Below are 25630 nucleotides of genomic sequence, written 5' to 3'. Positions count from 1 at the left end.
AAATGAGACTTCTTTTATTAAAAATCTTGTTAATTAAAATCTATTTAAACTGTAAAGTCCAGACTTTTTTCCAAAGAATATGGTAACTAAACCATCCCAGTATGATTTAACATGAGCTACAGTGACATTAAGTTGTTGAAAAACTGCTCTAACTCTTTTATTGATTTGATGACCTGCTGAAAAAAAATAGATTTGCCCAACGACTGCTTTGCTGGGATGAAGATCTAAAACAACAGGAGGTGGAACAGAAAACAGCTCTCAGGATTTTGATTGAACTGAAAGTGTGGAGTTTAATTAACGTGCTTGGAACAAAAATCCACTTTTTTAATTATTATTTTGCTGGAGCAGAAGACAGACAAAAAAAGATAAAAAAAGAAAACACAGACACACATACAAAAAACACAAGGTAAAAACAATAAAACAAAAAAAACACTGTAAAGTTAAAATCTAGTAACCGCAGCAAATAGATCATAACATCGCAAGTGTGTGTGTTGTTTGAAAAGTTCAAAATAAATGTTTAAACACATAATCACCATCTCTGAATCTTTAAAATTAACATAATTCTTTTAAATGGAGGTTTCTTTCTGTTTCCCTTCTCAGTGTCTCACCCGCTGTCCCATCAGTGGCTCTTTTCCTTTTTTTAAGGAAGCTCTACAGAGATTTTTTTTTTCATTTTCTTACAAATTTCTAGCTTGTAACAGTAGCTTGATTTTATTGGGCATCAAAACCGATACAGAGAGAAGCGCAGGACAGAGGTACAGATGGAAGTGAGTGGGAGATGATCTGATTGTTTTTCAAAATAAAACACTCTAATAGTCAATAAAATGTTTTTTTTTCATTCTTTCTGTGCGGCCTGGTACCAGTTAACAGTCCTGTGGTTGGGGACAGTTTGCAATAAAACTTTAAACTAATTTAAATTTCATTTAAAATAAAAAATAGAAAACTACTTAAAACATAATTTAAAATAAAAATAAAACAGTTTACGATATAAGAAAACATAAAATAATGTAGTTGGTTCGGACGGGTAGCACTGTTTATATTTTACACAGAAATATAAACTAACAACGTTCATCCTGTTTATTTTGGACTTTATTGAAACTGGATTTCTGGTGTAAAAGCTAAAGAAAAGAGGTCTGCATTCATTCTATGTACAATCTCCACTGAAAATGCGTCCTGAGTACTACTAAATCACATCACCCCGGTCATCACATGCAGTGTTTAAAATGCTGGGAATAAAACTGATGCACTGCGTGGCTAAAACAAGTCATCATTTCAGAAGGGTCGAATCACTGGGGGAACTGGGTTAAATGTGAACATACATATATTGCTTTTTTTGAGTTTTTGTTTGGGAGGCAGACGACACGGTGGTGTGCGCCCTGTGATGAATTGGCACCTCATTCAGGGTGTACCCCCTCCTTATGGCCTCCTTAAGTCTCTTGGGATAGGGTGGATAGGCTCCGTAACCCCACAGGGCCCTGAGAGAACCCCACGACCCTGAATACAGGACGAACTGCTATAGATGATGAGAGCGTGAGTAGATTTCACCCACCTTGTGTGTTAGGTTTTGTCAGAAGGGGGATAAAGTGCAACTTTGCGTCCCCTTGTGTGTGTGTGTGTGTGTGTGCGAGAGAGAGAGAGAGAGAGAGAGAATCTTAAGAGAGAGATCGCCCTCTCTTGGTCTCAGGGTGGAACTGCGCGTTTTTTCTGCGGTCAGCTGCTTCCCTCCCTCCTCCCCCCCTCTCTCCCTCCTCCCCCCCCCCTCTCTCTCTCTCTCCGCCGGAATGATTCTACGCCAGAGGGGCGACTCTCCTCCTCCCGCATCCTCCTCCTCTTCCTGCTCCTCCATCCTGTCCCCCCTCACCTGCTGAAGGCCTGGATGATGCTCTGCCCCCGGATCCTCTCTCTCTCTCTCTCTCTCTCTCTCTCTCTCTCCTCCTCAGGACCAGCTTTAGGATCATCATCACTGCAGGCGGTTTAAAAGGCGGTGAAGGTAAAATCTGTTTAAGGCCTGATGATTTACTGGGATCCTGTTTTTGGGTGGTGATGGAGATGATGGTGATGATGGTAATGATGATGATGGTGGTGATGATGATGATGATGATGGTGATGATGATGATGGAGACGCGTGTTTAAGCTCCTTTGCACCTGATCGCCGGAACAGATTTGCGCTCGCGCGGTGACGCGGCTCCGTGTTTATTATAATCCGTGTATTAATGAGATAATCCGCACTGATCCGCCTCTTATTGTAATACAGGGATGTGTTTGTATATATATTCACATCGCGGCCCGTAATAGGGGTGTGTGTGTGTGTGTGTGTGTGTGGTTTTAACGGGAATCACCGCGCGCTACATGCGGTCCAATTTTAGCCGAATATTTTGCAGAATTCGTGTGTGTGTGTGTGTGTGTGTGTGTGCACAAGCAAATGCGCATGCATATACTAAAACAAACGAACAAATAAATAAATAAATAAATAAATAAGCAGAGAGCACGCGCAGGTCTACATGATTACTGCGTCTTACTCTCCCTGCGCGCGCTTCACGCGCCAAACCCGGGAGCATCGCGTCCTGTCCTCCGGTCAGTGTCTCTGCCTGTCCGCTTTAATGCATGTCTTCAGTCTCATCCAATAAAGTGCGGCAACAACAAACAAACAACAACAACAACAGTGAGGACAACCAACCACAGGACATGAGCTGTGCGATATGGACCGATAAGAAACCTCTCACGGTTTTGACACACAGACACGGATGTTTACAGAGTGAATATGAAACATTTTTTTAAAGGAAAACCAATAGATCTTTATTAAAGACCAGTAACATGTCTCTAAAACAGACATAAATAAATCAAATCACCTAGTGCAGGTGTAACTAAATGTCTCTAGAACAGACCTATGGTAAAAAAAAAAAAATAAATAAATGTGTGTGTGTGTGTGTGTGTGTGTTGGGACTGTAGCTGACTTTAAGTATCAAAAAAACTAAGGCACACTGTTATGCGCTAAAATGCCCCCCTGCATGGATTACCCCCACCCCCCCAACATAATCTCTATCAAATATTACATTAAAACATAAATTCATAGGTTTATGATTTACAAATTACTAATTGCACCAAATGAATTTGATTATAAAATAAGCAATATAATATAAAAAGGACATGTTGTATAGGGAAAAATATATAAAAATTATATATATATATATATATATATATATATATATATATATATTTTTTTTTATTTTATAATAAAAATCGTTTTTTTATAAACAATATTTATTTAGTGTAAACATTTTTTATTACATAAAAAACACCTGCAAAATAAATGTGCCACAAAATAAACATTATATGAGAATTTGTATTTCGTGTCTAAATTTTCGTGTAATAATTTGTCACGTGCCTAGGGTTAATTATAATAGTAATAATATATCTGATAATAATAATATAAATTTTTGATTGTGTAACACACATTTAAATAAATAATTATACAAAAACACTACGTTGTGAAATTTAACTTTAAAAATTAAAAGTTTCTAAATTTACAGCTCAGACATAATCAGACATAATAATCCTTTACTGACAATTTCTGCTGTTCTCTCTTCCTAGTTTCTTCTCTCGGCTCGCTGATTATTTTTTTTATCGCTTATTTCCATTTTGCAGCAGCAATAGAACCCTCCATCAAATCAGTACACAGCTAACTGTTTGCGTCTCCTTCTGCTTTTGTGGGTGTAGTAAGCGCTTCTTCTTCGTCAGTGTTTTCCGGCGGCTTGCATCTGGAAGCTCACTGTGTCACGGCAAACAAATAATTGCGCAAAAACATAACGCAAGCTTTTAAAATAATTAAAAGAAAATTTTGCTTCAATCATTTTTTGTACGTGTGTGTGTCCCTGTTTCTGCAGCCTATTTGTCGTTAAGCTCAGTCTCCTGTTCTCGCGTTTTGTTTAGGAGCGCTGCATTGTGATTGGTTCAAATAGCATACTGCGGGAAAAGTCGGGAGCGCGCAAAAAATCGTGCTGTAAGGTGATTTAGAAATCGTGCATATTCCCATCGCGATTTTGATACGATTTCAATTAATCGCACAGCCCTAATCTAAACCCAGGACAACAGACTTTGAACGCAGACAATAATTGTTGTTGAATTTGGAAACATAAAAGTGAATGTGATAACATGATAACTAAACCAGAAACAGAACAACTAATGCGAAAGAACTCGATAACAAATCCAGAAAAACATAAAGCAAATTCAGAAATAATAAGGCAAATTTGGAAAGTCAACATCAAACTCGGAAACAAAACAGCAAATTTGGAAAGCGAAGCAAATTTGGAAACAAGGCAGATAATTTGGAAAGAAGAACGCAGATTTAGAAATATGAAAGCAAATTCGGAAAACAACAGTTAATATTTAAACAAAAAACAAAACTTGACAGCAAAAGTCAGAACTATCAGGGCAAATACAGAAACATGCCTTGTCCATTAGAAATGAAACTTGATGTGTTTTGCACTCACAGGCCACGGCAGAAGCCATTACGTTTCACATTCATCTGGTTCTGATGGCGGATTTAAGTGTCTAGTCTGTAAGAACCGTTGAGCGTTCCACTTGAGTCTGTTTGAACCTGAGAATATTAAATGATAAATGTTCTTGGTTTCGAAAAAGGGTTCTACTTGGATCCCGGAAGTAAAACTACCACAATAAAAATGGGGGAAAGCCGAAAACCAGACAGGCATGCCGATGCTGATGACTAGAGAAACTGGTGGACTAGAGAAAGTTTGAGACACGTTATTAGGTTTATTGCAGATATTTTACGGTGTGTATAGATCTACCGCTATAGTAACCTATAAAAATGTGTTCTTTAATGAGAAGAAGTGAATGAAGGTTGTGTTATTTATGCACATTAACATGATCAAGTAAAACTCTTAAAAAACGCTACTAAAAGTGCGTTTACTTTTTTTTATTGTACTTAAGAAGAGCTTTACAGCAGATACATTGGCCTGCAAAAATATTCACCCCCTTAAACTGTGGACATTTTCAAATCCCAATAAAATACATTTACGTTTGCAATTGTAGCGTGACAAAATGTGGAAAAGTTCATGGGGTATGAATACTTTTGGGAGGCACTGTATCCGTAAATTACCTGGGTAGTTTTATTACTTTGTACTTTTACTCCACTACATCCTACAACACATGACTGTACTTGTACATCACAACATTTCTTCATGGTGTTACATTATACAGAGTGGTAGGTTGTACTTGAAGTGGTAACATCGCCACCTGCTGACTGTTGTGTGTAATTGTGTAATTTGCATAAAATTACACAATTAAAAGCAAAAAATAAAAATAATGAGAACGCACTTGTACATAAGTTCTCACATGTACATAAGTATTCACACCCTTTGCCATGAAGCTCAAACATGAGCTCAGGCACATCCTAATCATCCTGTTTCCCCTGATCATCCTGTTTCCCCTGATCATCCTTGAGATGTTTCTGCAGCTTATCAGAGTCCACCTGTAGTAAATTCAGTTGATTGTAAATTTGAAGGTACTTGTCCTTTTACTTAAGTAGTAGAAGTGTAAGTACTGCTTATTTATTAATATTATACATGAGATATCTCTACTTTTGCTCGACTACAGGATCTGTTTACTTTTACTCTACCGCTGCTCGTCTCTTACAAGTTGACCTAGTAAAGACTAAATGTACGACAGTCTAGCGTGATTAACCTAAAAGCTTAGTTTTATGATTTAAATGAACGTTAAAAATTTTTTTTACCCTGCTTCTGTCCTCGAGGCTTATAAGGCCAATCCTACGAGAGCTAATCGCTGTGTCTGCACTTCTGTCTCTCTCCATTAGACCACTCCTTATCGACCCGCTCTGACCGTCCATATTTACAGACACATTTGTGATCTTTCTCCTCTCTCTCTCTGCCTCTCTCTCTCTCTCTCTCTCTCTCTCTCTCCCTCCACGTGTTGGCGTCTGCCGCAGCACTTTCTCAACCTCGCATCATCGCTCAGAGGCGCTCACTGACCCAGGACCAGTTACAAATACTAACACTAATACAGATAACGTTACTGATAAATCTCATTATCTATATGTGTGTGTGGAATGATGTGGAGTGAGAGCTGGTGTGGAATGGAAATGAACTTTGCAGGCATTCTGAGATTTACATTTGGGTCAGAAACAACAACAAAAAAACCTAAAGCAGTAAAGGATTCATCTGAATGGACGGAATGAAGCTCTATAGTTAAGCGTTTTAACCTTGTTTTTTTAATAGCAGGTAATTTCCTAAACTAGCCCTAGAAAGAGGTAGATTTTAAAGAATTAGTAAAATCACTGTAAAAGGTTATTCAGGTGGTGTAAAGATGGATTCAACTTGTTTTATCTAATTCTTTTGAACGTCTGAGATTTTGACATTAACATGAAAAAAAAGCTAAATGCTTTTCAGGACTGGAGAGGTATGAAATAAATTAGCTTAGAAATATGCATGACTTGTACAAATGCACAAAACTGTAAGATTAATTTATGCAAATTTATGAGAAGTGTAAACTTCTGCTTTCATTCTTCTGTCCTGTGTAAACTCGACTGATTTAAAAGTCTTCTGTGCCACTTCTCATCAAAATCAGTTACTGATTATATCACAGCCGTACTGATATTTAGCACAACAGCATGGCCTCGAGTGTGCTAGGAGCGAGTGTGATATTCCTTAATTATAACATAAGTGTTGTTTGTGTAAACGAGTTTAACTGCGCAGTGCTTCAGTAGAGAATTTTTTAAGCTAAAAGTAAAACTGCTTTCTAGTTATTTTAGCATAACCAAGCTAGTCGAGTTCGCCAGTTACAGATGTGCTTGGCTGATATTCTACCTCAAGAAGCGCAATAACTGTAGAAATGTTTAAAAGCCTGGTGACGCGGGACATTTGTGCTGATTTGTGATAAAACGCTCAGACTCCCCCGAGGTCTCATCATCCTGATTAAACCGCCAGCAGCAGCAGAGTTTTCAGGCCACAGTTTAACATCCTGAACCCGAGAGTGCTTCAAGTTCAATAAATACACACACACACACACACACACATTATAACCCATTAAACTATTACACTGGACATGATTTAGGTAAGAAACAAACAAGAAATACTTTTAAGTAACCTGCAAAAAATTCTATTAAAAAGACATTTAAACTACATTGTACAGGCAAAATAATATAAAATAAGAAATACAATAAAGCTATAAAACAAAAGAGCATTTCTCTCTGGCTAAATAAAATATAATAATAGATAAATACAAACAACTAGTAAAAAGTAGATATTTAATTAACTAACTAAATAAATTAAGTGAAATAACCAAAAAGTGAAATTTTGTGTAGTTAAACAAAGGGAAGTATTAAATACATAAATAAATAAATAAATAAATAATAAACAAAGAATTTTATTTATTTTATTATTTTATTTATTTTATTTAAAATTATGTAACGAAATGAATTGCTTTGTAATGGCTGAATGTTTAAAGCGTGATCCAAATAATGCAATTGAGAAACTTACCAGATTTACTGTATATTTCCACTTATTCCAATAATTTGAGATTCAGCCTTGTGTTAGAAGCGAGTTAGCTTTGTAGCTAAGCGTTAGCCCTGAACAGAACGACGCGGACGGTTCAGAGGCGATTCAGAAGAACTTAGAAGTGATGAGTGCAGAGACGGCGTGTTGTTTAAGACGCCATAACGTTATCAGATGTGTGTTCTTACTGAAAGTGCTTCTGTGACTGGGTGTGAATGTGGGTTTAGTCAGACAGCTGCTCTCTCCTCAGTACTGCGGACCGTACAGACCTACTCTCACCCACGCTGAGACACACAGTTAGTGTCATTAACCACTGGACAACACCTGGGACACGCCCACTCATACACAGAGTTACACCTCACAGTGCTGTTACTGTCTGTTATCAGCACTCGTGGAATAACGCCTCTCGTCCAATCAGTTAAAACTAACTGTTATATAATAAAAGTACAAAGTGTAAATAAAATAAAACTAATCCTAGAAAAAGGGAAAGACAGTCAATTGCTCTTACATGGAAATATTTTCAGTTTTAAAAATAGATTTATTTTCCAGTTCCAGTTCTTTTGTTACAGCATGTCTGATGTCTGTTATCTGATCCACAAACTACATACAGTGGAACCTTGGATTACGAGCATAATTCCTTCAGGAAGCGGGCTCGTATTCCAAAAACATCCGTAAACCAAATAGAATTTTCCCATAAGAAATAATGGAAACTCAAATTATTTGTTCTACACCCCCTCAAAAAATAAATACATAAAAATAATTCATACAAAATCCTAAGTAAAAATAAGCATTAAGTAAAAATTAACCTGCACTTTACCTTTAAAAAAAAATAAAAAATCCTGACAAATAAGTGTTTCCGTTTGTACGCTCAAGCGCTGTGTGTGTGTGTGTGTGTGTGTGTGTGTGTGAAGCTAAAGTAAGGAGCCCCTCCCCCTCTCCCCATTCTCATCTTACAAAGTTACCCTTCCTCCACTCTTTTCACACACACGTGTGCACACAACAGAAACAGTTTTATCTAAAAAGTAAACAAGAAATCTCTCTAATGACACTCGATTAAGTGACACACTAATAGAACTTTACCTTTGAAAAGGCGAAAGTAGGAGGGGTCTGAGTGTGTGTGTGTGTGTGTGTGTGTGGCATGGTGTTTAGTAATGGGGCGCACACAGATACAAAGAGTAGCTGATACAGAGAGAGAAAATGGATCTTTAACCTTTCTAATGAGACTTGCTTTTGCTTTACACGTGTTGCTGTACACACACATACAGACACAAAGTAAAATATATTTTTCGCACACACACGTGGTCACAGTGTTATAGTAAACAGTACACGTGTGCACGGATGTTGATTATACCAGTAAGAGACGAGCACTAAGACCCAGCAGGGGAGACGATTACCCACAATTCCGCAGCGCAAGAGAGAGAAAAAACGTTGGCTCAGTTGTGATCACGTGACGCTCGGCGGCAAAACAAGAAGCGCATGCGTGATACATGATACTCGGTACTCGTAAACCAAGACTTGTTCATTTTCCAAGTAAAAATTTATTACAAATATTTGCTCGTCTTGCGGAACACTCGTAAACCGTGTTACTCGCAATCCGAGGTTCCACTGTATTTCTAAAAGATCAGGTTTCACATTACATCTATGTGAAACTTTCCCTGGAGCATGTTTATCAGCTAGATTCTTCCACGTCTACTCACACACTCCCTCCATTCACTCACTTTATAAAAAGCCTGATTGAAGGCTGCTGATATTTTGGCCGAAGGCAGCTGCAGTTTTGTAGCCGAGACGAACAAAGACGTCTGTCAGACGAACAGGAAGCAGAGCTCACAAGCGCAGTCACCTAACCAAAACTCATGAGGAAAACATCTGTAGTCATGTTACCCTGCACCCCCCCCCCCATTCTTCCAAATGCACTTCTTTTGTAACCAGACCATACAGATTCCTCAGTAATGTTTCTCATCCTGCTCTTATTTCTGAGGCATAATTCCTGCACGTCGCTTCATGCACCCGCTATACGTAAACAAGTGACATAAACATTTAGCAATATTACAATTACAGTACCATATGTACAGCATGGGTGTTTATTATGTGTCGGTCGCTTTGTGTAGTTGACGTCTGGTAAGAAAACAAGAGAATTTAAAATTAAAAATAGTAAAGTTAGACTGATAACAATCTTTTGGTGAATCAGTTGGTGTAACTCCATACGCCCCCCCTGACAACCCCCCCCCCCACACACACACACCCCTCCCCCCTCGCTGTGAGAAATGCTGAACACTTCAACAAACAACACAACTGTATTTAGTGTGATTATTACATGATTATTACATTCTCACACGCACTTAGGGTTTTGAAATAGAAATGTTTTTTAAGGGTTTATGGGCACAGAGAAATGTGTGTGTGTGTGTGTGTGTGTGTGTGTGTGGAGGGGGTGGCGAGACAGGACTTTCCAGCGCCAACTCAATGACACGCCTTCATATCTCTAACCGAGTTGTGTGTGTGTGTGTGTGTGTGTGTGTGTGTGTGTGTGTTATTATCATCTCCGCAGATGGACCGCGTGCCACTCCAGCCTCCTTTTCTCCACTCTGTAAATAAGTGAAGTGGATCTTCAGGAGGCAGCAATGGCACCCTGCACGTCTCGAACTGACACAGCACAGTGAGTTTATCTCCATCACACACACACACACACACACACACACACACACACACACACACACCACATTGCATGAATTGAAGCGCTTACATTCCTTCATTTGCATTTCTTTTAAATTTCAATATTACTATCTAGATTTACTTTCCTCTGTATATTTAAATTAGTTCACCAACATGGAACTATATTATCATAAAAAAGAATTGCATATATTTTTAACATTTCATAATATTTATTATTTTAGTTTTTTTTTGGTGCTTATATATGTATTTATATACAAAGTAGCTTTAGTTATTGTTGCATGCAAACTGTCTGGATCATGTAATATGTCGGTTTTAAAATGGTACACATGATGAAATAACAAACACCGGCTATATTTAGACACTTATTTCATTAGTGGCGCTGATTTGCGCTCCCGGAGGATGAGATGTTCCTCTGCACCTGACTGCACTGCACCTGTAATTAATCCCGCAGGTAATTCTGGTGGGATTAAAGCTGGCCTTGTTGACAAAAATGTATATCAGATTCGTTAATCTAATAGATTTGTATTCATTAAAGAGAGAGAGAGAAAATTAGAAAGCTCCGCCTCTTGTACCTGGGTCAGGTTAAAGCACAGGATTAGGGAGGGGAAAAAATAGTGTAAATTCATTATGTGTGTGTGTGTGTGTGTGTGTGTGTCAGATTGTAGAATGCATTCTCTGCTGAAGACGGTGTTGTTAGCGCTGATAGCGTCGGTGTTGCTGCTGATGGCGGTGATGCACTCCTGGCCCACTCGAACCTACAGCATTGTGGACCTGCGGCAGAGACCCGGCTGGGGAGTCGAGCGACTGCTGGAGGAGAGACTTCCCGACCCGGACCCGAGTGCCGGCTCCATCCCGTACCGCATGAAGGACAATGTCGCAGGGTTGGTATCCGGACTCACACTTATACTCACAACCCTCAGCGCTGGATCAAGTGCTATTCTAATTGAAGTGTTTAATTAATAACAAGGGGTTTAATTAAACCAGTGATTAATGTTACAGCTTGAATTATTCATTCAGTAATATAGACGTCAAATGCCAGACTCCTGTGATGGTTTGGCACCGCACCCTGTCCAGGGTGTACACTGTCTCGGGCCCTAAATTTCCTGGGATAGGCTCCAGACCCCCATTGTCCAGACAAAAGTCACCATTGGCCTTCACAGTCCCTAGTTGGACTTCAGAGGTTCCTGGATGGATGGATGTTTATACACACAGTGGAACCTTGGATTGTGAGTAACTCGGTCTGCGAGCGTTTTGCAAAATAAGCAAACGTTTTTAATACATTTAAACTTAATAAACGAGCTGGTCTTGATATACGAGCTGTACGCATACGCTTTAAAGCAAAAGCATTCCTTGTTAATCATCCAGCATCTCTCCTTGTCAGAGCGCAGTGATACCATTAGTGTGTGTGTATTCCTACTCTAGATTAATCCAGAAATCTCAGAGGTCTGACTGTTTATTTTATTTGTTGATGAATTTAAAAGGTTTACTGATGTTAATACGTGGTATAATCCAGAAACTCGGACGGGATCCTGAGGACGTTTTTCCTTTCAGATGTTGGTGTGCACGGTGGAACCAGCGCAATGTGAAAAAACAAATCTGGTAAAGTCAGAACAGCAGTTTTTTCTCCCTCTCTTTTCTGGCAGACTCCTGGCTCGTAATGGCTGCGTGTGTGAGGGTGAGAGGGCCGGTGTGAATTTCCCCTTTTCCAAATTGCTGTTCCCACGAGTTTCTGCCCACCCACTGCACACGGCCTTCCAGCCTTCTCAGCTCGATGTGATGAAGAGACGCCGTGCCAAAGAGTACCAGGGCTTCCAAATGAGGTGCGAAGAAACATTAAAAAACTCTCTAGCTTACCAAATATGATTTTATACATAATTGTGTGTGTGTGTGTGTGTGTGTGTGTGTGTGTGTGTGTAGGTCACAGACCCCCGCCGATTTACTGATTGTAGCTGAAGCTAACAGCCCACTTCAGTATCCGACGCAAGGTGTGGAGGTGCGGCCGCTCAAGACCATTCTCATACCAGGTGACATGAGCGACCTCATCATTATTCACACCTCCCTGAGAAATCCTGCACTCTGATTGGTCAGAAGGTGTTCTTTTCAGAGGTCTTTTTTATCTCGGATTTATATTAATACATTCCTTCTAACATGCTATCATTTCCATAGCAACAGCTCTTACGTACACATCGACGTGTCCAACAGATTAAAACACCTTGTTGCCATGGTGATGGTCAATATTCATGTAAGGAGTCTCCAGATTCAGGATCACTTTTTATTGCTTATTATGAGAGAAGAAAGAAAACAAGCAAACCATCTCAAACCGCTGTGGTGTAAGAGGAATAAAAAACATGCTGTTGTAACAGTAACTTCTTCACTCGAACCCGTGGGTGATTATTTTACTCCAAGCGCACCACATATGGGATGATTTACTAACCGTGGGATGAATGTATCACGTCTTTCATGAGTCTGCTGTTCGAATGTTTTTCCCAAATGATGTGAGAACGTCACGCATGCAGAGCGGGGGACAGCGGTGTCGATAAAGAGAGGAGAAGATAAACTCATGTTTATCATTGGAACAAACAAAAACATAAACAGGGTCTGCACAGAGCTAAGCATGGGAATCAGTTAAAGCAGCTGTGTGTTGTACAGACCGGCGCTGCGCTGTCTGATGTTGCATCCAGATGCTGCCTCCTGCATGTTTTTCTTATTTTAGTTTTTCTTTTTTTTTGTCAAACCTGAAAAGCAGAGTGAAAGAGTGACATCATTCATGTCTATCAGATTGACATGGGAAAGGGGGAGATGATGAGGCTCAGTAACACACCTCACTTTATTACTACTACTATTACTAATAATAAACAATCACATTTATAGAAATGTAATCATTTACATCTTATATTTACGGCATTAGCCAGACGCCCTTATCCAGATCGACCTGCGTTTTTATCTCATTATCCAGCGGAGCAGTTGAGGGTTAAGGGCCTCGCTCAGGGGCCCAAGAGGGGTAACTATTACCTCACTTCCACTACACTGGTGCTGGTGCCAGGTGCCGGTACTGGACTGGGAACCACCGAGAACGGGCTGGCATTTACACTAGACAGGAGCTCAGCGGGAGCTGCATGATAATACGTCACAGGCCACGCCCACTAAACAGAAACGACCATGGCCGAAGTCAGTTTACTGGTTATTCTCCAAACTAGTATGAAAATGTATCCAAAGGCAGTTTATTCGACGTCTTATAACCGCTGAAAGACATCGACATAGACAACCAGCTTATTCACTATTTGGTTGATTGTTGGTGTGAAGCCTGCGACTATTAGTTCTTCTCTTATTTTCTCATACACTTTTTTTTCTTAAAGCACTTTCCAAATTCTGCTGAATCTCGGCGAATGTCCAAATTGCTAAAAGTGCTTTTGTTTCGTCCGCGCTCCACATTAACGGACTTTGGGTCTCCCCCATTTTTTAACGCTCCCTATAACTCCGCCCACCGCTCGTGACATCAGGGGTTCTCGCAACTAGACCAGCAGAGTTTAGGGGCCGGTTCGGTGCTTATTTTAGGGCACCGGCACCAATTTTTTTCTGTGGAAAAGCGCGGCACTGGTTCCAAAATTGGGAACCGGCACCGGAACCAGAGCAGTGGAAAAGGGGTAATGGTGGTGCTAAACCTGGGACCTTCCGATCCTGTATCCCAATGAGCTACACCTGACCCCTGACCTATCTCGAAACAAGACCAGAGTACACAATAGGAATGTGGAATGAGATCAAACAATGGATTAAACTAAATATTAATAAATGTATCGAACTGTTAATTTAACAGGTGCTTAAACTAAGGGATAGTTTGGGTTGTTTCAACTCTTAAATCCAAATTATACGTGTGTATTTACATTACAGTAGATTTTGACTGTCATAAATTTTCCTGCTCTGCACATCGACCTTGATGTTTGTAACACAGAAAACGAGTACAGGGTAAGTAATTGGGGCCAAATCCCACAACCGTCGTTACGTGAACAAATGCATTCCAAACGCACACTCCGGAAATCCCACAGCGCATGATGGAGAGGAGCGAAAGAGAGAAGACATAGGCTCAGATAATAACGCCATACCTCGCTTGTTTCTTAAGTTAAAAATGTATTTAAATGATTCGAAATGATTTAAAATGTATAAAGAAAATTCAATACATTTTAAAACACTTGCAAACTGAGGTCTTACAGGTTTGTGAAATGTAACAGTGTCTCTGCGCCTTTAAATCGCGAGGGGAATCCTGGACGCCATTTAGTCTCAAAGTTGTTTTCCTCTGTATTGGACTGTGTACATTCACTTCCATGCTGAAAATATTTCATATAATTGTAAATATTAGTATCTGGTGCATTGCAGTGTCTATTTCTTATACAATACACATGAGCTACTTCTGGAAGTAGAACCGCGGTCCGTCTGTATCTGCGGAAATTCACAACTCAAATATTCGTAAGTTGGGGACAAACTGTAGTGCCCAGTGTGAATTGGGTCATAATGGTTTGTCATCTTTAATAAGTGGTTTCCTAGAAGAAATAATTGGGAAATGCTGGTGTTGCCTGATGGTATCAGTGAAACTCGCTGTAGCTCTGCAGAAGCTTCACGGTTTTGGAATGCATTTCTGTACATGACCAGGTTGTGGGACTGATTACTTACACCGTACTCTGTTTCCAAATGATCAACCTTGATTTAAGATTTAAGACTCATAATAAGCGAACCTTTAAGTCCCTTTAAGTCCAGCACCACACAGGACATCCTCCAGAGACCTGGACTGGGTTCTGACGGAGAACAAACTGCCCACTAACAGGAAGTGTCTATTCTGTGTTTCAGGCTTGGCCTTTAAAGACATGCCAAGAGACATTTACACTGTAAGTTTATTTCACATAAGACGTCAAAACAGTTTTGTGATGATTAGTGACTTTATGCCGTTTATGTTCCCTGAATTCTCAGAAATAATCCTAACGTATAAGTACTGTATTAGGGTATCTGTTTGTCATTACATTTACTTATTGCGCATTTCCAAACTAACTTGAACATTTTAAGATATTTTTTTTATTACAATTTTTAAAACAGTTTTTCTCTATTCAGTATAATTTTGCTGCACATGGGGCGTTCAAGTCAAACCTGGACTTCTGATGAAATTTGCGGTGAATGAAGGTATAAAAGTGATTGACATTTACAGAAGACTTCAAGCACAGTACGGTGATGAGACTCAGCCGCAGTAAAACATTGGATCAGTGCAAACGTTGTAAAGGAGGCCGTATGGAGTTCCTGGGAGGCCAGGGTATCAGTACCATGTGAACGTAGCAGACAGTCTGATCATGGCTCCGGCGTACTGAGAAACCTTTCTACCTTGATGGTGTCCACACTAAACACACACACACACACACACACACACACACACACAGACACACACACAGTGAAAGACCTAACTGACATGCGGTTATACAGTACATGGGCCGTTTTGAAGTTGACTCTTTTTAGTAAACTGAGTCAATTAATCTGACTCACTGAAGAGGAGACGTTTTAGTGAAATTGATGTGTGTGTGAAATTTATGTGTGTGTGAAATTAAAGCAGCTGTGTGTTCTCTGCATCTTGCATGCAGGCGCTGCCTTCTGCATGTTTTTTTTTTTTTTTTTAATCACTGATACTCTCGGTGTCTCGATCATCCACACACATGGATAAAAGATGGAAGAGTAGCAGTTGTAGTTCAGAGGCAGGATGCACATGTGTGTGTGTGTGTGTGTGTGTGTGTGCGTGTGTGTGTGCTCTGCATTTTCTTTTCTAAAGCTGTTGTTGGTCAAATTAAGAGCTAACGCAAGCAAACCTGAAGAGCAGAGTGAAAGAGTGACATCATTCATGTCTAAAAGGAAAAACTTAACAGATTGACATGGAAAAGGAGGAGATGATGGGGCTCAGTAACACACCTCACTGTATTACTACTACTTATAATAATAATAAATTAACAGACTAATCATGGACAGAGTTCAGGGCAGGAATGTGGAATGAGCTGAAAACCTGAAAGTGGGAATCATGGATTAAACTAGATTTATAAACTGCAAGTGAAACACTGGGATGAGGATCAGAGGAAAAAGTGTTCTGTTCTTCTTCACACTCAAAAGTCCAAGTTTGACTTGAACACTCCTTGTTTCATACTGTGTGTGTTGTGGAAATATCTCGCGTGTATGATCGTACGGTCTGTAACTCTAGAGTACTCCTGTATGGGTAATATCTGGCTTCTCCTCAGATTCACATTCTCTCTCTCTCTCTCTCTCTGTCGCTTTTTAGCTCAACTTCTCTGCGTCTCTCGGTACGTTTAACGTCGCCGCAGAGGTTGAGGGGGTAAAGGTCAGAGGTGATGGTGAGATGCACATGACGCTGAGCAGCCTCCTCTTACCCAACCTGAACCGCCAGCTACAGTTCATCACGTACACAAACACGCTGTTTCACCCCAGCACTGCTGACACTGGTACGCGCACACACACACACACACACACACACACACACACATACTCAGAATTCTTACTGCCAAGGATATCGATCAGTTCTTCACCAAGTTCACACTTTGGACGTCTCCTCTCATCTTCTCTGTGTTTTAAAATCCTGCTGTTAATCTAATCACGCCTCTGATTGTGTACACGTGATGTGACGTGATGTTTGTGTGTTTATGTTTCAGTGCAGTTAGAGACGGAGGGGCATCAGGCTGCTTTCACCATCAAAATCCGTCACGGCGTGACGCCCAAACTCTACAACCCCGGCTCGGACGGGGGCAAAGGTGACGCTGGCTTGGCCTGAGTGTGGAGTTAAACCACAAATACAATTTTATTAAATACATTTTTTTTATAGATTATATTTATTTATTTATTTATTTATTTAAATTAATTATTTAATTAATAGATTTTTTGGATATAGTTTTAATTATCTATCTATTTATTTATTTATTGATTTTTATATTTTTTGTTACAGTGGAACCTCGGATTACGAGCATAATTCGTTCTGGAAGCGGGCTCGTATTGCAAAACACTCGTAAACCAAATTTAGTTTTCCCATAGGAAATAATAAACTTAAATTATTCGTTTTACAGCCCAAAAAAATAAATACAAAAATATAATTAATACAAAATATGAAGTAAAAATGAAAAAAATTAACCTGTACTTTACCTTTAAAAAAATGTAAAAAAAAAAACCGACAGACAAGTGTTTTTTTGTTTGTGCACGCAGGGTGTGTGTGTGTAAAATGTGCGTTTTTAAAACCATTTAAAAATTATCAAGGAACATTCCTAGTCACACTCACGTGAGCACAGCGTTTGTGTGTGTGTGTGTGTGTGTGTGTGTGTGTATTCACAAAGCAGGAGAGACGATTACCTACAATTCCGCTGCAAAAGAGAGAATAACCGTTGGCTCACTTGTGATGACGTGACGCTCGGTTTCAAAACAAGAAGTGCATGTGTGAAACATGATACTCGGTGCTCATAAACTAAGACAATGCTCGTATTTCAGGTCAAAAATTATTAAAAATCGTTGCTCGTCTTGCGGAACACTCAAAAACCGTGTTACTCGTAATCCGAGGTTCCACTGTATTTTGTTCTATTCTTATGTTTGCTCGTCTTGTTTTATTTGATGCCATGTCCAGTTAGACTTTTGTATAATATAAACAGTTATATAACGTTCATATAGTAACTGTGCAAATAAAATGATTTGACCTGACACAAGCACGTAGCCTGGGTAACTTTTGATTCCTACATCATCACATCCGCGTGCTGTTGAGTTTAGACCGCTCAGGTGGTGTAGATTTAAAGTCCTGACAGGTTCTTCCCTTCTGTGTGATCTCAGAGTACAACATCAGTGCCCTCGTGACGATCGCCACCAAAACCTTCCTGCGCTACAACAAGCTCCAGGACCTGATTGACAGCATACGGCTCTATTACCCCACCGTTACCATAGTGATAGCCGACGACAGCGAAAACCCCAGGGTGGTGTCTGGCCCGTACATCGAGCATTACATCATGCCGTTTGGAAAGGTATGAGATCCCTGTACATGAGGTCGACGTTTTAGGACTTTTCACTTATCACACCAAGCCTAATCATTTACTTTGATATAGAATCAAATTCACTAAAACGACTCCTTTTCTGTGAGTCAGATCACTAAAACGATAGACTGCAAAAACCCTGTATACAGCATATCTGATTGTTGGTCTTTCATTGCGTGTGTGTGTGTGTGTGTCAGGGTTGGTTTGCAGGTCGTAATCTGGCTGTGTCTCAGGTCACCACCAAGTATGTGCTGTGGGTGGACGATGATTTCATCTTCACTGCCAACACCAAGCTGGAGAAACTGGTGGACGTTCTGGAGAAGACCACACTCGACCTGGTGAGACGCGTTACACTTCATTCCACAGTGATCTGCCATACATATGGGCTTCGTATTACATTCAATTTAGTATTTTATTTCTATAGCGCTTTGAACAATTGACATTGTCGCAAAGCAGCTTTACTCAATCAAAGGCATTATAATTCATAACTATTACATAATAAAAAAGATCTAAGCAGCATAATCATTAATACCTGTAAACAAAACGAATAATAATAAACATAAAGATTAGGAGCGTCGTAATGCTCATATGTAGGTTTTAAATAAATTAAAATATTTTCCCTTGCCCCGTGCCTACGCCCGCATCACAGCAGTGCTGATCTTCAGTGTGATATCGCTTTTATACACCAGTTCTACAAACACCATTTATTATCAACAGATTATGATTTGTTTCTTTATTTAACTAATTCTTTTGCTCCGCCCACACACCACGCCTTCCGTGCCTGATGGAACTAACTAACCGCGACTGGCGGAGATGGTGACTGACAGTCAGTGTAATAAACAGGAGGTGAGAGTGGTGTTAAACTCATAGCGGTTCTCTGTAGTGAGAAGGTGAGGAACATAAACCCTGGAGGTGGTGGACAGTCCTGAGAAACTCACCAGATTTACTGTATATTGACACTTATTACACTTTAGAATATCAGCTCCGTTAACTTCAGGGTTCTGGGGTCGAATCCCAAATAGTGTTGAATGGAAAGCTAGTGCACTATGTAGGGTGTACAGTCCCTTGTTCCACACACCAAGTAGTGCCCTTGATCAGGGGTTAGAGATTCAGCCTGGTAATCGGCCAGTTCACAAACCATTACAGACAGGTGAGAATCATCATGTCGTACCCGGCGATGCATCCCAGCTCCCTTCCCTAACCTCACCACATTTAAAATATAATGCTGACATATGAGAATATAAATGATGAATGTCGTAGAATCTCCTCAGAGAAAGGTGCTCTCATTGTGACATTATTTTACTTCCTGGTTCTGTCCGTGCCCCTTTATGATGTCATATAATCTGTCATCACATTTGTACGCACCTGTTATCAGTTCACTTTCTCTAACATTACATGTAAATGTACTTTATAATCTACTTCCGTTTCCCCGCCATTTCTGCCTCTTCTTGTTATTTAAATCGTGCTACTTTAACACACACACACACACACACACACATTAGGGGAAGGAAGTGAGAAGTAGAGTTTTAGTGAAACAGACCCCAGAATAAGGAACATTTGGCTCCAGAGAAAAGTTACGCGTTTTAATAGAGGCGGGAAAGCGCTGCTGCAGAGTTTAGCGTGGGCTCGGGGTCAGTTATGTAATGGGAACAAAACAGACATTCTACATCCCCATGCGGATTCTAATGCCCGCACGCACACTCTCTTTCTCACACACACACACACACACACACACACACACACTTTTATCTCCAGTAGCCCTGTGAACGTCAACATCCTGTGTTTCAAACTCAGAATCAAACAGAAATCAGTTCGGGAACTTTCCTCTGAACTCTTATTGTGTGTGTGTGTCTGTGTTGTCTCCCTGTCTCTTTACCGATAGTCCCCACATGTTCTCCCTATGTTCTGATCGGCTGGTGGATTCCTGTGAAGTGAGAACCAGAAAAGGGAATGCAAAATTCATTGCGCCTACCTTGACCATGAAAAAAAAATGGAGCTCAAAAAAAAGGATGTATTTATATCATTACTCACTCACTCACTCATCTTCTACACCGCTTAATCCTGTATTCAGGGTCGCAGAGACCTGGAGCCTACCTGGTGTACACCTTGGACAGGGTGCCAATCCATCGCAGGACACACACACATACACTCACACACTTATTCACACACTACAGGCAATTTGGGAACGTCAACTAGCCTAACCTGCATATCTTTGGACTGTGGGAGGAAACCGGAGTACCTGGAGGAAACCCACCCAGCACAGGGAGAACATGCAAACTCCACATACACAGAGACGGGAATCAAACCCGGACCCTGGAGGTGCAAGGCGACAGTGCTAACCACTACACCATCATGCTCCAAACTCTCACAAAAGAGAATCCTGCTGGAGGTGCTCCTTCTCTGGATGCGAGGATCCTCGAGGGATTGGCCTCTGTCTCAGCGTTTCCCCCTAGTAGAACACTCCTGCCAAACCTTTTTTGAAGTTCAAAAATCGTCATTTGATTAGGACTTCGTCTCTCAGCGTTCTTTGTTTCTAAGGTCAAAGTTCATAATTCGGTTACGTTACACCCTCAGTTTCTCGTCTGGTTTTTTTTTTCTCTTGTGCGTTTGTCAAGTGTCTTTCATTTATGCTAATTGCTAATGCTAGGGGCAACTGTTTCTTGCTCTCTATAGCCGTGTTTCACAGGTTATTCTTGATCTGTGATTATGTATATTAATAAAGATTTGCCCGTGTTTACGTCCAGCCTCATCACCTGCCAGGACAGTTAGTGATTTTAACATGTAGGATGCACATTTCACTAATTAAATATCAAGAAGCCAAAACATTAAGGGCTAAAGCTGTAGCATATAATTCCTGATTTATCAGTAAACGATTTTACAGGAGTTCCCGAGCCCAATTACATCTACACACTAGTGGTGCTTTCAAAGATTCAGAAATGTGTTTGGTGCTCATATATAGCTTATATACTCAGCAGAACGAGGGCAAGACAATGAGTTAAGTGCTTCACGCTGGTGTATCACAGACGCGTCGCTCCATGCCTAAGGTCTCAAATCTTTTAATACGGATTTTTTTCTTTATAAACCTGTAATCCAAGCACAACACCAAGACCAAGAAGATTAACACCAGCGACAGTGTTTACGTACTGTAATAATGGATTGTGTGTCTGAACTCGTGTGTGTTGTGTGTGTGTGTGTGTGTGTGTGTGTGTAGGTGGGTGGGGCTGTGCGTGAAGCTACAGGTTACACCTCCACTTACAGACAGACCATCTCTATCGAAGCCGGAGAGGAGGACGGAGACTGCCTCCACATGAGACGAGGTTTCCATCACATCATCCAGGGCTTTCCCAACTGTGTGGTCACTGATGGAGTCATCAATTTCTTCCTGGCTCGGACGGATAAGGTGCGGCAGGTGGGCTTCGACCCGCGGCTGGCTCGCGTCGCCCACCTCGGTAAGTGTGTACTGAACAATCGCTTTTGAACTTCACAGCATAGCGGGTTGTTTCCATTTGGAACGGAGATGTTGTTTTTTTAGTCCGGTCCTCCTGTTTATTTGTGTCTCTCATGTCCTCAGAGTTTTTCATTGACGGCCTGGGCTTGCTCCACGTTGGCTCGTGTGATGATGTCATCGTGAACCATGCCACCAAGATCAAGCTTCCCTGGGGCCAATCAGAAAGCGACAAGGCCTACGCCAAGTTCCGCTACCCTCCGGCCTCCTCGGACGCCACGCGGACGAAAAACGGCCTCTTGTACTTCAAAAACCGCTTCCAGTGTCTAACACACAACTGAGCACACACCTCTTCATCCTCCTTTCCCCTCGTTCTGTCTTCCTCTCCCAAAAGACGTCTCTTTTTTCATGAGTAGCTAAAGAGAGTCTTCGAGGGGACTCGGGGTCGTGCGGGGTCGTCCTCGTCGCTACTCCCCTCATCCAGTCTAGGAAAGAGGAACAGAAATACATACACATCTATTTATAGTTTCCTCCTTCAGGAGGGGCTTGAAAGTCACTCAGGTGTGACTGACATCTGAGGGACAACAGTCGCAAGAGTTTCTGTTTGGTTTTTATTTTTAGTCAAGGAACTTTAGATACAGAAACATTCCTACATACTACATTTCTACGTCTCTGTCTTTTCTCTCCTGTCAGTCAAGGTTAAAAATCATCCCATTCGATGCTTTTTAAGAGGAATTATTATTGACAGAAAAAAGAAACATTCTTTATTTGAATACTATAAAATTAAAAATAAGGACGATGGACCATTTATTATTATTATTACTTTTTTTTACCCTTAAGCACTGAAGAAGAAAAAAAAAAACTCTCAAAGGTGCAACCTGTTATCGGACAGAAGCTCCGCCCTTGAAAAGACACGCCCAGGGGAAAGACGAACCCGAATGCACATCTGAGAGGCGGTGCTTCCTGATTCCCTGACAGGCAGGTGTAGACGTGCATGTGTTTACAGAGTGAGGAGGAGAAACCCAACACAAGCACTTCATGGACACTTCACCACTTTCTACTGAACGACTGTGTGTGTGTGTGTGTGTGTGTGTGTGTACAGGTACTTGTGAGCACTTGAGGGTCTTCTCTGGAAATGTTTGCACTAAAATAATTAGAAACACTGGATGGAGAGATCAGAGCCCAAGTTACTGCAGGAGGACAGAAACAGACCTGGTGTTGGTCCTCCTCTCTACCTGACGTGAGCTTCAGGAAACACTCAGTCATCATGTATCTCATAGTCAGTCCCTTTACTGAGCGACTCATTCTGTAACTAATCACCTGTGCTTGTGCTTTGTGGGCGGAGCTTAACATTTACTGATTTTTATAACATTCCAGAGATAAAGATATAATCAGGTGATTTTAAATGATGTCTGAATTCTGAATTGAAAAAGAGGCCAGTGTCATCATTCGACAGATTGTCGACCTTCTGGTTTATGAACAGTTGGATAAAACACTCCATTACTGAAACTTTTTTTTTTTGGAAAAGTCATGCTTGCTACGTACTTGTTCACTGCCTCGTTGCATCACTCTCAGCAAAGCCAGGAGAAGAAATCAGGTGACGCTTGTAGACTTATCAGATTACCAGAAGTGCATGTAAACACATTTCGTTTTTTGGTTGTAGACTGTCCTCTGTTGCCATGGAAGCTGGAATGCATCATACTGAGAAGGTGTAGCTGGACATCTCTCTTATGGTTTAGAAGCTTTTTCTGAGGAACAGATGGTTTTTCAGGTGTTTTTCAGGTGTTTTTCAGGTGATGTTGCAGCAGTGACGGTGCTTTCTCTCCGAGTGGTGCCATACCTTCAGTTTTAAATCAGTTATAGTCACACTGGGCATCTGTGAGCTCACACAGGTAGAAAGGGACAGATAGCGCATCATTCCAATGAACGTCATGTAACCTGCAGTCTGAACCGATGCGTCAGCTGGCGTCACATCAGAGGAAGCGTGTGATGGTCTTCACCCCTCCCTGGTCAGCAGGTGGAGCCCAACAGAGGGAGAGGGCTGAAAATTAGGGAGAAAATCTGGAATAACTGAGCAGGAGAGTTAACCCGACTGTATATCGTGTCGTGTTGGTCCTGTGGCAAAAGAGGTACAAACTTCCTGAAATGCTCACTCATTATATGGAAATGGAAACGAACCTGAGATGTATGTGACAGTGCGGAGAAGGACTCGGGCTCAGAGCATCAGGCTTGCTTTTACTCGCTCCACACTTTTAAAAACATCTGAAACACATCCGCCCCACGGAACCACAGCTTTTGTTTGATACGATTAAGCAAGTGCTTACACTCCTCCATCCACACAGTGGATTCCTTCTGCAGACCCAGGAACTCAGTAACGGTACGGCTGGGTACGGCTCTGCCCTGGGGTCCCTAACTTCACCGTACTGCACCGTCTGCTGGAAAACTGGTGAGAGGATTGAGACAGAGGATGGGTGTACGATCGGAGTGATCCGTCAGTCTGTTTAATCTCCGTGAACTCACAGCAGTTAGTGGTGCAGCTGTCCAGAATGCAGCCTTCCCTCCTGGGTCTGAAGCACGCAGCCCCGTTTCCCAGATAAACCTTTAAACCCGTCTTTCCCTCTCGGTAGTGAGGTTTGATACCCGAATGACTCCGTTCCACCTTTTTACTGAAATAAATCATCAGATGCTTGGGCAAATAAATAAAACGAAAGCCCTAAATATGTCTTTAGTTCGTCATTAATTGTAATTTAATTACTGTGGACAAATCCACAAACCAAAATTATCAACATAATTATATTTATTTATTTATTTAAAAAAAGATATAGATAGCTTGTTTGACTGGTCATGTGATTTTAACAAGTACCATTTGAACTTGAATCTAATAACAGTATGAATGAAGTTTTACTCTTTGACAGAATTTAATAACAAACCTAATATTTAAGTAGTAATTATCCCCGGTCAGTTTGTTTGTTCTCTGATTCATTGATTTGACCATGAAAGCTGCCCATAGTTTAATAATCTCAGCTATTATTTCTATACAGCGGTACCTCAGCGTATGAATTAAATCCGTTCCGGAGACAAATTTTTAAGGTGAAATTTCGTATTGTGAAACGCATTGTCCCATAGGAAATAACGTAACTGCGGATAATTTGTTCCACCTTTCCAAAAATGTTACCAATATTACCAATTTCCAACACTATAATCATATTTTTGCATTAAACCTCACTTAACATTACTTATGACATTAATGAACATAACATTAATAAATCCGCTGCTTCAAAAACCAAACTGAAAGTGGCTCCCTTTTCTTCTGATGACATTCTTGGGACCTGTGGTGCTATGTCTTTACCAAATCGCATGTGATTCTCGTACGTGTGCGCATCTTAGCTGGTGTTAGGTTCAGCTCTGTTCGGTCACTGATGCCGATTTCAGTTCTTAACACAAGTATTCGTGAGGTGGGGAGGTCGTACGCTGAGGTACTGCTGTAAAATATATACAGTGAAACCTTGGATTGCGAGAAATGCGGTTTGCGAGTGTTCCGCAAGACGAGCAAAGATTTGTAATAAATTTACAATAAATAAATAAATGAGAAAGAACATTGACATCATGCCGGTTCCCACACTCTCTCTCTCTCTCCTTTAATGTGTGTGTGTGTGTGTGTGTGTTTGCGAACTGGCCTGGTGTCAAATTACGCGTGCACACACATAGCGACAGACCCAAACACACACACACACACACACACACACACACACACACACACACACACACAGCGTCTGCGCGCATAAAAAGAAACACTTATCTGTCTGGATTTATTTAGACTTTTTTTAAGGTAAAGTGCAGGTTAATTTGTTTTATTTTTACTTAATAATTTGTTTTAATTATTTTTATTTATTTTTTTTTTTGGGCTGTGGAACAAATAATTTCAGTTTCAATTATTTCTTATGGGAAAA

General features: G+C 40.7%; 1 protein-coding gene across 1 annotated transcript; it reads left to right on the top strand.

The window, feature by feature from the left end:
* Positions 1 to 1902: 1902 nt before the first annotated feature.
* Positions 1903 to 23195, top strand: b4galnt1b (beta-1,4-N-acetyl-galactosaminyl transferase 1b). The gene is made up of 12 exons (XM_053498775.1): positions 1903 to 1990; positions 10072 to 10179; positions 10855 to 11077; positions 11840 to 12016; positions 12114 to 12220; positions 15036 to 15073; positions 16495 to 16675; positions 16883 to 16981; positions 18039 to 18226; positions 18433 to 18573; positions 21447 to 21684; positions 21807 to 23195. The coding sequence occupies exons 3-12, from the start codon at positions 10863 to 10865 to the stop codon at positions 22019 to 22021; spliced, it is 1599 nt and encodes a 532-aa protein (XP_053354750.1). The 5' UTR covers positions 1903 to 1990; positions 10072 to 10179; positions 10855 to 10862; the 3' UTR covers positions 22022 to 23195.
* The last annotated feature ends 2435 nt before the right edge of the window (positions 23196 to 25630 follow it).

Source organism: Clarias gariepinus, chromosome 6 (genome assembly GCF_024256425.1).
Source record: "Clarias gariepinus isolate MV-2021 ecotype Netherlands chromosome 6, CGAR_prim_01v2, whole genome shotgun sequence".
NCBI classification, from domain to species: domain Eukaryota; kingdom Metazoa; phylum Chordata; class Actinopteri; order Siluriformes; family Clariidae; genus Clarias; species Clarias gariepinus.
The sequence above is the reverse complement of the archived record's forward strand: the minus strand, read 5'-3'. Positions and strand labels throughout refer to the sequence as shown.

Coding starts and splice junctions, on each gene's coding strand:
- b4galnt1b (XM_053498775.1), top strand. CDS start 10,863: ATGCATTCTCTGCTGAAGACGGTGTTGTTAGCGCTGATAGCGTCGGTG. Junction 12,221..15,035: donor CAAGACCATTCTCATACCAG/GTGACATGAGCG, acceptor TCTGTGTTTCAG/GCTTGGCCTTTAAAGACATG. Junction 15,074..16,494: donor TGCCAAGAGACATTTACACT/GTAAGTTTATTT, acceptor GTCGCTTTTTAG/CTCAACTTCTCTGCGTCTCT.